This window comes from Trichomycterus rosablanca, chromosome 5 (assembly GCF_030014385.1).
Source record: "Trichomycterus rosablanca isolate fTriRos1 chromosome 5, fTriRos1.hap1, whole genome shotgun sequence".
Taxonomy (NCBI): domain Eukaryota; kingdom Metazoa; phylum Chordata; class Actinopteri; order Siluriformes; family Trichomycteridae; genus Trichomycterus; species Trichomycterus rosablanca.
In genome coordinates this window covers 21,451,028-21,466,977 of record NC_085992.1, presented here as the reverse complement: position 1 = coordinate 21,466,977, position 15,950 = coordinate 21,451,028, and the positions used below count along the sequence as shown (strand labels likewise).

Here is a 15,950-nt window from a genome sequence, read left to right as displayed (position 1 = left end):
AACGCAAACCAGTGGTGATTCCGTATGTGGCGGGAGTATCAGGACAATTAAGACGGATATTCTCCAAACACTGTGTTTTAGTTGCTTTCAAACCCCAGAAAACGCTATGCCAGAAATTAGTTCACCCTAAGGACCGGGTTCCTCGACACAAACAGAGTAACGTAGTGTATGCTGTTAGGTGCCAGGAGGATTGTCGGGAACTGTACATCGGGGAAACTAAACAACCACTGGCGAAACGGATGGCCCAACATAGAAGATCAACCTCTTCTGGCCAGGACTCCGCAGTTTACACCCACCTGCAAGCCAGCGGCCACTCATTTAATGATGAAGATGTGCAGATCCTTGACAAGGAGGAACGCTGGTTTCAACGTGGAGTCAAAGAGGCCATTTACGTGAAGAGGGAACGACCATCCCTGAACCGGGGAGGGGGACTGAGAGTACATCTCTCACCATCATACAACGCCGTAATAGGAGCTTTACCCCAATCATGTGTGAAAGACACACATGACCATTGTAATTAATGGTCATTGTGAATTGCATATGGACCTGATCACCGGTTCCATTGTTATGCAATGGGCAGTGATCGGTCGTTATGCAAATCAACTGCATATAAGGTTGGGGTATTCAACACCAGCTCAGACTGAAGAAGTCATTTGGATTGAGTGACGAAACGTATCTCTACAACAAACTTGTGTCCAGATGAACTGATTCAACTTTGTGGAGGTGAGAGTATCATGATTGGGTATAAAACGAGTATTGAAAACAAGGCTCAATTAGGGTCATGGCTCACCGTGTTGTGCCAAACTTTGAGAGAGAATTGTTTACAAAAAACATTTCTTAATGTAGGATTGCACATAATTTAGGTATTTTACCATCTATTGTACTTCATGTTATAAAAACTTTTAGGGAACCCAGAGAAATCTCCATGTAGGGCAAGGTCAGAAATCACTGTTAAATGTAACTACATAACTACACCACCGTTGTCACTTAACAGTTTGTTGCAGCGTCAAAAAAAAAATTGTAGTAAATGATTAGTATCATTTTTAAAATGTAATTAACAGGAAAGGTGATGGAACTGGTAAAATGTGGTATTAAATTTTAAATTTGTGTATATTTACAAAATACAATGAAGTTGGTCAGTGAAAACATTGAAAATCTTTTTGATGTACTTTTGTCAGGTAATTAAATGTTCAAAAGAATAAACAAAGTTCATTATTCAGATTGTACTAAAATTGTACTGATAACACTATTTGAATTTCAAAATGTTCTTTCAAATGCATTTAAACATTGTATATAGCTATGGCCAAAAATATTGGCACCCCTGCTCTTCTTCCATAACATTGTTGCAAATAAAAATACTTTGGTTTTATATGTTTATTTCTTTGATTTGTATTAAAACAACACAAAAAGGTCAAGTATGATATAATTCTAAGCAGAACTAAAGAGACTGAATGCATTTTTGGCACCTTCTCAAAATGTGTAAAGTATAATTGAATGTCAGTTATGTGATGCATCTTTAATTTGTACTGCAGGTCCTGCCAATATAGAAATCACACAGTCAATTATGTTTGGGTAGATTCACAACTGGCCAATTGCACAGCTAAGATTTAAACCTGGATCTCAGCAATGGTGGGCTAGTGTATAGACCACTGCACCACCAGAGATAAACATATAAATGCCAAAGCATTTAATAACAATAAGAAAAATAAAATAATATATATGTGTGTGTGTGTGTGTGTGTTTTTCATGCTTAATAGCAATGTATTTATAAGCATTGGAACTGTGTTATCTATGAACTTTTAAAGTTTTTGTTTGTTGATGTGGGTGCATTTTTGCCTCTCTCTATATATACAATTTTATCAAGGAGATCCACAGACAGTTCCTTGGACTCCATGGCTTGTATTATTTGTCCGAACAATGCAGTGTAAAGTGGGTCCTTATAGACCCAGTTGTATGTATGTATGTATGTATGTATGTACAGTGTATCACAAAAGTGAGTACACCCCTCACATTTCTGCAGATATTTAAGTATATCTTTTCATGGGACAACACTGACAAAATGACACTTTGACACAATGAAAAGTAGTCTGTGTGCAGCTTATATAACAGTGTAAATTTATTCTTCCCTCAAAATAACTCAATATACAGCCATTAATGTCTAAACCACCGGCAACAAAAGTGAGTACACCCCTAAGAGACTACACCCCTAAATGTCCAAATTGAGCACTGCTTGTCATTTTCCCTCCAAAATGTCATGTGATTTGTTAGTGTTACTAGGTCTCAGGTGTGCATAGGGAGCAGGTGTGTTCAATTTAGTAGTACAGCTCTCACACTCTCTCATACTGGTCACTGAAAGTTCCAACATGGCACCTCATGGCAAAGAACTCTCTGAGGATCTTAAAAGACGAATTGTTGCGCTACATGAAGATGGCCAAGGCTACAAGAAGATTGCCAACACCCTGAAACTGAGCTGCAGCACAGTGGCCAAGATCATCCAGCGTTTTAAAAGAGCAGGGTCCACTCAGAACAGACCTCGCGTTGGTCGTCCAAAGAAGCTGAGTGCACGTGCTCAGCGTCACATCCAACTGCTGTCTTTGAAAGATAGGCGCAGGAGTGCTGTCAGCATTGCTGCAGAGATTGAAAAGGTGGGGGGTCAGCCTGTCAGTGCTCAGACCATACGCCGCACACTACATCAAATTGGTCTGCATGGCTGTCACCCCAGAAGGAAGCTTCTTCTGAAGTCTCTACACAAGAAAGCCCGCAAACAGTTTGCTGAAGACATGTCAACAAAGGACATGGATTACTGGAACCATGTCCTATGGTCTGATGAGACCAAGATTAATTTGTTTGGTTCAGATGGTCTCAAGCATGTGTGGCAGCAATCAGGTGAGGAGTACAAAGATAAGTGTGTCATGCCTACAGTCAAGCATGGTGGTGGGAATGCCATGGTCTGGGGCTGCATGAGTGCAGCAGGTGTTGGGGAGTTACATTTCATTGAGGGACACATGAACTCCAATATGTACTGTGAAATACTGAAGCAGAGCATGATCCCCTCCCTCCGGAAACTGGGTCGCAGGGCAGTGTTCCAGCATGATAATGACCCCAAACACACCTCTAAGACGACCACTGCTTTATTGAAGAGGCTGAGGGTAAAGGTGATGGACTGGCCAAGCATGTCTCCAGACCTAAACCCAATAGAACATCTTTGGGGCATCCTCAAGCGGAAGGTGGAGGAGCGCAAAGTCTCGAATATCCGCCAGCTCCGTGATGTCGTCATGGAGGAGTGGAAAAGCATTCCAGTGGCAACCTGTGAAGCTCTGGTAAACTCCATGCCCAGGAGAGTTAAGGCAGTTCTGGGAAATAATGGTGGCCACACAAAATATTGACACTTCAGGAACTTTTACTAAGGGGTGTACTCACTTTTGTTGCCGGTGGTTTAGACATTAATGGCTGTATATTGAGTTATTTTGAGGGAAGAATAAATTTACACTGTTATATAAGCTGCACACAGACTACTTTTCATTGTGTCAAAGTGTCATTTTGTCAGTGTTGTCCTATGAAAAGATATACTTAAATATCTGCAGAAATGTGAGGGGTGTACTCACTTTTGTGATACACTGTATGTATGTTACCGTTTTGAGCTCTGCGTTGTCCACAGGTAGAATGTTCAAAGGATTTGTTTTTGATTGATTCACTTGTCTAGAAGGTGGTGTGACCTTTGAGTTAGGGATCAGTGTGTTATTATCTTCAAAGACATAACTGCATTCTTTGCCCTGCAAACCTAATTTAATTTGATCTATTGTGACATGAGAAATTCCATTCACTTTGTAAAGTTCTTGTACTAGGTAATGTGCTTTGGCTGACCAGCTCTGTGTCTGAATATCAAGGCTTAGAGTCTCAGTGACAGTCTGTGTCTCTACCATAAACTTGGTTTTACTTAATATTTCTGACATCTGAAACAACAGTTGATCATTTATATATCTTAGACTTGATCGCACTTGTGGGTCTCTTATAAAATGAAAACAATCTTGTGTAGTACTTATGGCAGTTTGAACATTTTCTAAGAGCAACTCTGCATTTGTCTCAAAGTGTGTACCAGTCTTTTTTACTTCTAAATCTTTTTTTACTGACCAAGCCATAAAGATGACATTTTGAATTCCTGTTATATAGTCCTCATTAACTTTCCTTAATAGACAAGAAAGTGCTTTCATTTTAATCTGAAGTTGTCTATGTAGAAGCTCTGCTCTTGCAAGTAAAAGGACACCAGTTCTGGATGTTGTATCAAGATCTTTGGCAGCCTGTAAGTAGACTTCAGTGAGTATCTTCACCTCTTGTTGTTCTTTTAAGAGTTTCACTTTATAGCTGTCTTTACACATTGAAGAAGACAGGCTTGCTGCTTCTTGAATTCGAAGTGAGTTTTCCAACATGTTCGCTAACTTTTTTTTTTGTGTCATCTGATGCTTGCTTAGATGTGACCTGCTATAAATGGACCCTCTTTCCAAAGCCCTGTCTACTGAGCTTAGTAGAACTTGAATGGTTAATGCCCAGAGAATACAGGGTCCGTCAAGCTGATTTGACTGAGTTGATTTTGAACCAAGGTGGTCTGTGAGATGTTTTGTATTATTTTGGGCCTTTTTGAGCTTGCTTATCAGATGTGTTCTTTCAATATTGCTCTCACATGATACAGTAATGTTTGCTGACATCACGAGCTGAACTGTGTCTGTACACAAACACATGACCTCTGTGAGTTCTTGGATGCAGGAGTCTGTTATGTTTGGTGAACAGCCATGAATCATAGCTTGGACTGCAAAGTACCACATGCCAACTACTGGAAGCAGGATCTTCTTTGTTTTTTTTATGAGGTCGGAAAACTGAGTGCTGTGTCTATAGACAGTTTCTGTGCTCCTGGCTGAGCTCATAGCTGTCTCTTGTGCTGTCTGGACAAGCAGTGGTGTCAGAGCAACTAGTTTAGATCGAAGAATTTTTATTTCCTGATTAGCAGTTCCTTCTACTATACATGTAGCCTCTTCTGTAGCCTGGGTATAGCAGCTTGAAAGTTCTACAATACCAGTGCATGCTGTATTTAAAGCTTCAACATCTTTGGCTTTAGTAATGTGAACAAGTTCACATAAGAGAGGCAACAAGTCAAGATCTTGAGTAATTTCAGCAGAAGTTGAGTCCATAACTGATGGTATTACCAGTTTGTTGTTTTCAAAATGGTAACTTGTTATATGTTTAACATTTTCTTTCTTATTTTCTTTGTCGTTACACTTTACTAATTCTTCCTTTTTATTTCCATTATATAATTGCACAGAGAGTTCCTGATTATCTGTTGGCTTTTGGGGCTCTGTAATGAGTAGGACTGGACGAGTAGTAGCAGGTTGCCAGACTGCTTCTCGCAATGGGCTAAGCAGATGTGGATGCTGTAGTCCATCTAAACCCTTATAAAGAATATCAAAGACCTTGATGGCCTCTCTGGCACTGTCAGTTAACAAGGAGAATGCATTCCCATGAAAATTGGTGTTAAATGTGTCTGTTGCATACCCTGTTACTTTAGCTACAGAATGCTCAGCTTGTCTAACAAGTATGAGTAAGCCATTGCGGTAGATGGGGTCATCACTCTTATCCAAATGTCTTCTCACAAAACAAATCACCTGGTTCATTCGAACAGTTAGAAATCGCATATATTTTCTCAATAGGTTAAAGTCCTGGTCCTTGTGTGCCTCTACACAGCTATCCAAGTCATTATTCATTTCTTGTACAAAGGGATGTATGATATTCTTTACATTTATGACCTCACAGAATGCATTTTGTAGTTGTTTTGTTTCTTCCACCCATTTATAGTAAAAATGATTCAGTTTATGTGAAGTTCTATGGTACTGCACTGAGTCTTCTCTCAGCTCCTGCAGAAGAACTATGATGCTATCCTTTAGATAGTTAAGGCAGGACATGGAGTTTTCCACATTCTCAACACTTATTTCATCAAAGGCTAAAGCTGAAACAAAGCTGGCTACTTCAAAGATACGGTCTGTGTAAACTATTAAACTCTTAGACAGAGGTTGGATGGGATCCAAATGAAATGCACCATATGGGTCATTTTCAGGGAGGGAATATGTAGTGTTTACAAATTGCTCTATAGGATTTGAGGTTAAGACAAATGTGTCCATTACCAGGTAAATGGTTGCTTTCACCACAGCTTCATCAAGCTTATGGATTTGTTGTATTAAAGAGACATATGTATTATCTTGAAAAACTTTTGACTTCTGCTTATCTTTGCAACCTTTTATCTGCTGTGATATTTGTAGCCACAGGTGAAGAACACGTCTACAATTTGCAGTCAGACAAGATTGAATTTCTTTCCGAGAGCAGTTTGCAACAGCCTTGCTGTAGACTACCAAGTCTAGCAGCACAATGTCAAAGTTAGAGTCTATAAACGAACTGAATTCTCTGTCTGATAGCAACTTCAGTAACATCTTCCACTTGCCGGTATAGTGCCCGTATTTACCTCTGTGCATGCTTTTACAGTTACTCTTGAGTGTGATTATAATATCATTTACAGTGGAGTTGACTAGATGGAAGATGTATTTCTTTGCACCCAGTGCCTCCTCACTGGTTGGGTGTTTGATTGTTAAGTACACAGCAGTGTGAAGCATTGAGATACAACTTCTTAAATTTCCCACAGAGGCTTTCACACTTTGACATCTGTAATCACATACTTCTTCTATCCTTTCCATCACCAAGTTATGAAGCAACAGCATTGCCTTGGAGTATAACTGGAATGCTTTTAGTAATGATTTGAGGTTTGTAGCAACTCCTACTTCGCTCAGGCTAGCCAAAAGCCAATGAGCAGCTGCTGTGATTTTTCTTATGGTTGCATCATCTTCCACCAAAAGAATCTGCTTTAAAAGAAGGTCAGTTTAGTTGATCATCTTAAGAAAAATGATAATTGTGGACACATATTACAAGATAAATTGTAAATATATTGCTTGTTCTATTCACCTAACCTTTAGCACTCCCAGCAGTACATTCTGAGTGGCTTTAACCAGCTCTCCTCTGTGCTCTGTAACTTCTGGCTGTATGCTTAGCTTCTGTGTTTCAAGAAGCACTTGCTGACCAGAAATAATTAGGGATTCTAGCAGTGGACTCATTTCAATCCTCATGATATCATCATCTGACTCTGATATTACTCTGATATTAAGACATAAAACAAATATTATGTCTATTGTGTATTAATTAACTTTAAATACATGCTCTTTTAAATATATATTCCATCATCAAATGCAAACTTAAAGAATGTGTACAGTGTTTCATCAGTGCAATCCAACTCTTTAAAATCTTCTACTTCTTCTGCTGCTTATATAAATCTAATACTTGTGTCTTGAATCACGTATTTGTATAAAGTTATTGTATGAAAACAATTTAATTAAATACAAATTCTATTTCAGAAAAGTTGCCAATGATCAAATGGCTATTAGCATTTTTGTTATTATTGTAATTGGTATAGTCTGACCTTGATGCTACATTAGCCATGTTTCTGGAGGCCTTGGCAACTGCACACCCTGACACCTCCAGCTGTGTGAATTGCTCTGTGTCAGCTTCACTCTCAGACAGCAATAAGAGGTAAAACAGGTGAGTGGCAATGGGGGCCACCACCCTTTCAAGTGAGATGGTTCTCATCAAGTTGTCTTCTGTTAGGAATGCCATCACTTGATAGAAAGAAGATTAACAGAGTACATCAGTGATTGGATACAGCAGGGGTAAACACTAATATACAGTACTGTGCAAAAGTCATAGGCCACCACTATTTTGTGTTTTAGTTGTATTTACCTTGTGTTTACCTGTTGTTTTAGCAAAGTTTTAATGACCATCCATGTATATATATACAGTGTATCACAAAAGTGAGTACACCCCTCACATTTCTGCAGATATTTAAGTATATCTTTTCATGGGACAACACTGACAAAATGACACTTTGACACAATGAAAAGTAGTCTGTGTGCAGCTTATATAACAGTGTAAATTTATTCTTCCCTCAAAATAACTCAATATACAGCCATTAATGTCTAAACCACCGGCAACAAAAGTGAGTACACCCCTAAGAGACTACACCCCTAAATGTCCAAATTGAGCACTGCTTGTCATTTTCCCTCCAAAATGTCATGTGATTTGTTAGTGTTACTAGGTCTCAGGTGTGCATAGGGAGCAGGTGTGTTCAATTTAGTAGTACAGCTCTCACACTCTCTCATACTGGTCACTGAAAGTTCCAACATGGCACCTCATGGCAAAGAACTCTCTGAGGATCTTAAAAGACGAATTGTTGCGCTACATGAAGATGGCCAAGGCTACAAGAAGATTGCCAACACCCTGAAACTGAGCTGCAGCACAGTGGCCAAGATCATCCAGCGTTTTAAAAGAGCAGGGTCCACTCAGAACAGACCTCGCGTTGGTCGTCCAAAGAAGCTGAGTGCACGTGCTCAGCGTCACATCCAACTGCTGTCTTTGAAAGATAGGCGCAGGAGTGCTGTCAGCATTGCTGCAGAGATTGAAAAGGTGGGGGGTCAGCCTGTCAGTGCTCAGACCATACGCCGCACACTACATCAAATTGGTCTGCATGGCTGTCACCCCAGAAGGAAGCCTCTTCTGAAGTCTCTACACAAGCAGTTTGCTGAAGACATGTCAACAAAGGACATGGATTACTGGAACCATGTCCTATGGTCTGATGAGACCAAGATTAATTTGTTTGGTTCAGATGGTCTCAAGCATGTGTGGCGGCAATCAGGTGAGGAGTACAAAGATAAGTGTGTCATGCCTACAGTCAAGCATGGTGGTGGGAATGCCATGGTCTGGGGCTGCATGAGTGCAGCAGGTGTTGGGGAGTTACATTTCATTGAGGGACACATGAACTCCAATATGTACTGTGAAATACTGAAGCTGAGCATGATCCCCTCCCTCCGGAAACTGGGTCGCAGGGCAGTGTTCCAGCATGATAATGACCCCAAACACACCTCTAAGACGACCACTGCTTTATTGAAGAGGCTGAGGGTAAAGGTGATGGACTGGCCAAGCATGTCTCCAGACCTAAACCCAAAAGAACATCTTTGGGGCATCCTCAAGCGGAAGGTGGAGGAGCGCAAAGTCTCGAATATCCGCCAGCTCCGTGATGTCGTCATGGAGGAGTGGAAAAGCATTCCAGTGGAAACCTGTGAAGCTCTGGTAAACTCCATGCCCAGGAGAGTTAAGGCAGTTCTGGGAAATAATGGTGGCCACACAAAATATTGACACTTCAGGAACTTTCACTAAGGGGTGTACTCACTTTTGTTGCCGGTGGTTTAGACATTAATGGCTGTATATTGAGTTATTTTGAGGGAAGAATAAATTTACACTGTTATATAAGCTGCACACAGACTACTTTTCATTGTGTCAAAGTGTCATTTTGTCAGTGTTGTCCCATGAAAAGATAAACTTAAATATCTGCAGAAATGTGAGGGGTGTACTCACTTTTGTGATACACTGTATATATATATATATATATACTGTATATATACTGTATATATATATATATATTAGGGCTGTCACACGATTAAAAATTTTAATCGAGATTAATCGCGATTAAAATTTTTAATCGTGTGACAGCCCTAAATATATATGTATTCATCTCAATTAATCGCAAACTAATAATTAAGCAAAATTTGAAGTTATGCACATTGTTATTGCAAGAACGTGTTTACCAATAAAACATTCATAAAATATGATAGAATTATTAAATCTAAATTCATTGTAGAAAGCACATTATCTGACAAAAGTGAGGATCTTTTTCTGTTCATGACCCTGACACTGAAAACAGGTGCACCAATCATAATGTTTTGATCTAATATAAGGCATCAATAAAGCATCAAAACACAGATATGATTATTTCATAGATCTATTAAGAAAACCCTTTAATACTGTGTTTGTGCAGAAATAATACTGGGAAATACTGTTCTAAATTACCATTTAAACATCTATAAATACCTGAAACAGTCAAGTTAGCAGACATTATCTATAAGTAATTGACTGTAGCTATATAAAAGAAAGTGTTAATTAAAACAGTCCATGTAAACGCTTAGTCCATATAAATGTCAGATACGAATGTGTTTTTAGAAAACTATAAACATCACAAATATAAATCATGTTTATAACCATGTGATAGAATAACCTAAATGAACTGTAGAGATGAAACATCACGCAGTTTCACTTTTTACAGGAGGGGGAGGAGGCGGAGCTACACGGTTTTGATGGACAGCTCTAGCAGCCAATGGAGATACTCGTTACAAAGCTTGCGTGGTTTCATTCATCTTTTCATCAACACGTAAAAAAAGTGAAAACCGCTAAAAGTAGTTTATCATCGGACAGTTCATGTGCTTTACATCCTAATTCATCTGAAATACAGATAATTACCACAGAGACACACACGTATATGCCAAATAAAAATAGTTAGATTAAAAATTTTAATCTTGATTAATTTTTTTAATCGCGATTAAAATTTTAACGCGTTAATCGCGTTAATTAACGACAGCCCTAATATATATATATATATATATATATATATATATATATTTTTTTTTTTTAGCTCTTTATTAAGATACAAACAGAAATTACAGGAAATGTGTACAGAATAAATGCGCAAAAAATTGGGTTCCTGCTATTGCTCAAGTACAGGTCCTTCTAAAAAAATTAGCATATTGTGATAAAGTTCATTATTTTCCATAATGTAATGATAAAAATTAAACTTTCATATATTTTAGATTCATTGCACACCAACTGAAATATTTCAGGTCTTTTATTGTTTTAATACTGATGATTTTGGCATACAGCTCATGAAAACCCAAAATTCCTATCTCAAAAAATTAGCATATTTCATCCGACCAATAAAAGAAAAGTGTTTTTAATACAAAAAAAGTCAACCTTCAAATAATTATGTTCAGTTATGCACTCAATACTTGGTCGGGAATCCTTTTGCAGAAATGACTGCTTCAGTGCGGCGTGGCATGGAGGCAATCAGCCTGTGGCACTGCTGAGGTGTTATGGAGGCCCAGGATGCTTCGATAGCGGCCTTAAGCTCATCCAGAGTGTTGGGTCTTGTGTCTCTCAACTTTCTCTTCACAATATCCCACAGATTCTCTATGGGGTTCAGGTCAGGAGAGTTGGCAGGCCAATTGAGCACAGTAATACCATGGTCAGTAAACCATTCACCAGTGGTTTTGGCACTGTGAGCAGGTGCCAGGTCGTGCTGAAAAATGAAATCTTCATCTCCATAAAGCTTTTCAGCAGATGGAAGCATGAAGTGCTCCAAAATCTCCTGATAGCTAGCTGCATTGACCCTGCCCTTGATAAAACACAGTGGACCAACACCAGCAGCTGACATGGCACCCCAGACCATCACTGACTGTGGGTACTTGACACTGGACTTCAGGCATTTTGGCATTTCCTTCTCCCCAGTCTTCCTCCAGACTCTGGCACCTTGATTTCCGAATGACATGCAAAATTTGCTTTCATCCGAAAACAGTACTTTGGACCACTGAGCAACAGTCCAGTGCTGCTTCTCTGTAGCCCAGGTCAGGCGCTTCTGCCGCTGTTTCTGGTTCAAAAGTGGCTTGACCTGGGGAATGCGGCACCTGTAGCCCATTTCCTGCACACGCCTGTGCACGGTGGCTCTGGATGTTTCTATTCCAGACTCAGTCCACTGCTTCCGCAGGTCCCCCAAGGTCTGGAATCGGCCCTTCTCCACAATCTTCCTCAGGGTCCGGTCACCTCTTCTCGTTGTGCAGCGTTTTCTGCCACACTTTTTCCTTCCCACAGACTTCCCACTGAGGTGCCTTGATACAGCACTCTGGGAACAGCCTATTCGTTCAGAAATTTCTTTCTGTGTCTTACCCTCTTGCTTGAGGGTGTCAATGATGGCCTTCTGGACAGCAGTCAGGTCGGCAGTCTTACCCATGATTGCAGTTTTGAGTAATGAACCAGGCTGGGAGTTTTTAAAAGCCTCAGGAATCTTTTGCAGGTGTTTAGAGTTAATTCGTTGATTCAGATGATTAGGTTAATAGCTCGTTTAGAGAACCTTTTCATGATATGCTAATTTTTTGAGATAGGAATTTTGGGTTTTCATGAGCTGTATGCCAAAATCATCAGTATTAAAACAATAAAAGACCTGAAATATTTCAGTTGGTGTGCAATGAATCTAAAATATATGAAAGTTTAATTTTTATCATTACATTATGGAAAATAATGAACTTTATCACAATATGCTAATTTTTTTAGAAGGACCTGTATAAGCAGAAGCCACAACTTTTTTAATTTATTTTTTTTCCTGTTTATAAAGCTGCATACACATTTTCTGGTTGCATTCTAATAAAGAGACTTAGAATTAATAACATATAGTCATTATACAACTGCTAAAACAACAAATCTAATGGTGGCTTAAAAATTTTGCACAGTACTATGTATACAATTTTAAATTTAAGACCAAGAATAACTGCATAACATTTATACCGCCAAATTATTCTGAAAAATATTTCTTAATAAAGAAATGTTTTTGTTTTTTATGCAGCTGCAATAAATGTGTACCATAAAACCATAAAAGTCCATGAAACATTTAAACATGTTAATTACTGTTTAAAGATGACTGATGTCACTATTAACACACTGTTTAAACCTCAAAAAATATCTATCAAAAGAAATCATGCTTAAACATTTACCTGGGGATGAAGCAGCTCCTTGCAGCTTACTGTAATGCACTAGTAACAAATAATGCAGTTTGTCGAAGAGCAGTGTGGTTGGCTCACATATCTTATGGCAACAAGCCATCTGAGTCAATGACCTCATTAAATACTTAGTGTTTTTTTCGTGTCATGTTATCTAATTTGTTTTATAAGAATATAAATGTATATATATATTAGGGCCGGGACTTTAACGCGTTAATTTAGATTAATTAATTACAAAGATTTTAACGCGTTAAAACTTTTATCGGAATTAATCACATTTTTTTTAAAAGTTTGGAGCCGGAACCTTTGTATTCGCGTGTTCTAGCACGCCTGTAAATCTGATGCACAAGGGACATCCGCAAACAACAACGATGGACGACGAAGCCGCTTCTCTTGGTCCACTGAGGGACAACTTTAGCTTTAAAAAACGTCCTGATGGGACTTTCGAAAAGACTACTGTTGTATGCAAGTTGTGCAAAAAGGAGTTTGCTTATCACCGAAGCTACTCAAGCCTAAAATACCATCTCAATGCAAAACATGTTGCGGCAAGCACAGCCGTCCCCACAGCTAATTTCAGCGTCCCCAGCAGCGGTACAAATAAACGCTCCAGCCAGCCCACATTGGACCAGATGACAGGTTTCAGGGCCAAAATAAGTAAGTCTACGTCTGAAAAATTAAGCAACTCCCTGGCTAAATGGATCGCAACAGACTGTAGACCGCTTTCGGTGGTAGAGGATAGGGGGCTACAGTCTGTGTTACAGATAGCGACATCAGACCCTGCTTACGAACTCCCGTGTAGGAAAACCATGGCGAGTAAGATTAGGCAGCTTTATGACGAAAAGCAGTCAAAACAAGACATATTGAATGCAGTTGATTGTGTTGCATTGACAGGGGACCATTGGACTTCCGTCAGCAATTCTAACTACCTTGGCGTGACCGCGCACACAGTATGCGTTGTTAACAAAGTATGGCAATTAGCATCTTTCGTCCTCACTGTAGAAAAAGTCAACAACAGACATTATGCAGTAAACTGCACAGACCATTTTTTTTCTGTAGCTGAGTCCTGGAAAATTGAGCAAAAGGTTACAACAATTGGCACCGATTGTGCCAGAAACATGATGGCAGCAGCAAGACAGCTCCCATTTCAGCACATGCCATGTGTTGCGCATATTTTGCAGAGATCCATCACTGTGTGCCTGGACAGTTGTGGATTTAATGATGTACTAGCAAAGTGCCGCAAGATTGTGTGTCATTTCAGACACAGTCCAGCCAACACAATGGAACTGTATAAAGAGCAAAGGGCACTTGACCAGGAAAATGAACCCCTAATCCAGGATGTTTCCACAAGGTGGAACTCCACACTGTTTATGATCCGTCGTCTTCTCAAAAACAAAGAGGCAGTAAAGGCTACTCTGGACAAACAGAGGCACAAACTGGTCTTATTATCAGCAGCAGAGTGGACAAATCTAGAGAAGTTGGCAGCCATCCTTGAACCATGCAGGTAAATGGAACAATGTAAAATATTTTCTAAATAATTATTGCCTAAATTGATCACTGTAATTGATAAACTAATTTATTTTTATTTATTTCTCACTGCAGACATGTGACTGATCTTCTTGGTGGAGAGACTTACGTCTCATGTTCTGCGGTCTTGCCTGTCCTACGATTCCTGGACCACACTATGAAGGTCTCTGATGAGGATTCTACCTACATTGTGAAATTCAAGACGGAAAGCGGAAAGCTGCACTTAATTATGATTGGCTCAAAATGGCTACAGTGCTTGACCCTCGCTTTAAGGACTTAAAGTGTCTTCCAAGAGAAGAGCGAGAAGCCGTGTGGAAAAAGCTTGAAGAACTCCTTCAAGATGGATCTATAAAAGCTACCTCTGAGCCCACAGATAAGCCACCAAAAAAGAAAGGCCTCTTGTGCTTTTCTTCTGACTCTGACTCTGATTCTGATTCTGATGATGTAGGGTCTAATGCCTTGAGCCTCTATAAAGCAGAACAGACAATCAGTGAGACAGACTGCCCACTACAATGGTGGTCAGCACATGCAGGGGCACATCCACAGCTCTCCACTCTGGCTAGAAAGTACCTAGCAAGCCCTGCCACTTCTGTCCCATGTGAGAGGGTGTTCTCACTTGCTGGGAACATCATCCAGAAGAAAAGAGCAGCCTTAAGCTCTGAAAATGTGAACAGGCTAGTTTGTCTCAGTAACTGGCTCAAGGAGAAAAAGTAGCCTCAGTGTTATATGTTTTGGTTGTACAAAAATATTGCAGGTTGAATGTTGTGTTAAATTCTATGCTCTTAAATGCAATATGTAGTTTTGCCATAATTCTGTTGTTACTTTAGAAATGGCACTTTAATTTTTGTTTACACCAGATGTTAAACTCTCACGAGTTGCAATATTGTATAGTTGTTTTATTTCTTTTTACAGTTCTGTACAAGAAATGGTGCTATGATTATTGTCTAATGTGCTGTTTACATTTATTTATTTATTTTTCAAATAAGTTAAACAATCAGGGGTTCCTGAAATACTTGAAATCTGAATAACTATAATAGCACCAACACATCTGTTGGTTTAATAACAATAAAAAACAATAAACATGTTTGTTGTTAAGAATATACGTGTATTCATTCAAAATTTTAGTAGCAAAATAATTTTTGTAATTAATTAATTACAGACCCTGTAATTAACTCGATTAAAATTTTTAATCAAGTCCTATCACTAATATATATATATATATATATATATATATATATATATATATATATATATATATATATATATTCTTATAAAGTATTCTTATATTATGAGTATTTTTATATATATATATATATAGAGGGGAATATAAGTATTTGATCCCCTGCTGATTTTATAAGTTTACCCCCTTACAAAGACTTGAACAGTCTAATTTTTATGGAAGGTTTATTTTAACAGAGAGAGACAGAATATCAACAAAAATCCAGAAAAAAACATTAAATAAAGGTTAAAAATTAATTTTTATTTAGTTAAGGGAAATAAGTTTTTGATCCCCTACCAACCAGCAAGAATTCTGACCCCCACAGACCGGTTATGTGCCCATGAGGCACACAAATTAGTCCTGTCCCTGTATAAAAGACACCTGTCACAGAATCAGTTTCTTCCATTCAAATCTCTCAACCACCATGGGCAAGACCAAAGAGCTATCAAAGTACATCAGGGACAAGA

The 15,950-nt window shown here is 38.9% G+C and overlaps 2 protein-coding genes across 2 annotated transcripts; one reads left to right on the top strand and one right to left on the bottom strand.

Annotated features, from left to right (window-relative positions):
* Positions 1-1,516: 1,516 nt before the first annotated feature.
* LOC134314749 (catenin alpha-3) lies at positions 1,517-12,813 on the bottom strand. The gene is made up of 5 exons (XM_062995442.1): positions 12,735-12,813; positions 7,511-7,706; positions 7,005-7,188; positions 4,702-6,896; positions 1,517-1,535 (listed from the first exon to the last, which is right to left on the bottom strand). The coding sequence occupies exons 2-5, from the start codon at positions 7,702-7,704 to the stop codon at positions 1,517-1,519; spliced, it is 2,592 nt and encodes an 863-aa protein (XP_062851512.1). The 5' UTR covers positions 7,705-7,706; positions 12,735-12,813.
* A 290-nt stretch (positions 12,814-13,103) lies between these two features.
* On the top strand, positions 13,104-15,214 carry LOC134314386 (E3 SUMO-protein ligase ZBED1-like). The gene is made up of 2 exons (XM_062994967.1): positions 13,104-14,241; positions 14,340-15,214. Exons 1-2 carry the CDS (start codon positions 13,112-13,114, stop codon positions 14,542-14,544), a joined length of 1,335 nt encoding a protein of 444 aa, XP_062851037.1. The 5' UTR covers positions 13,104-13,111; the 3' UTR covers positions 14,545-15,214.
* The last annotated feature ends 736 nt before the right edge of the window (positions 15,215-15,950 follow it).

Bases quoted from the DNA above. Each gene is read 5' to 3' on its own strand.
- LOC134314749 (XM_062995442.1), bottom strand. From the start codon at position 7,704: ATGGCATTCCTAACAGAAGACAACTTGATGAGAACCATCTCACTTGAA. The intron at 7,189-7,510 runs GTCAGACTATAC...TCTTAATATCAG, and splicing joins ATGGCTAATGTAGCATCAAG to AGTAATATCAGAGTCAGATG. The intron at 6,897-7,004 runs GTTAGGTGAATA...CTTTTAAAGCAG, and splicing joins TACTGCTGGGAGTGCTAAAG to ATTCTTTTGGTGGAAGATGA.
- LOC134314386 (XM_062994967.1), top strand. From the start codon at position 13,112: ATGGACGACGAAGCCGCTTCTCTTGGTCCACTGAGGGACAACTTTAGC. The intron at 14,242-14,339 runs GTAAATGGAACA...TTCTCACTGCAG, and splicing joins GCCATCCTTGAACCATGCAG to ACATGTGACTGATCTTCTTG.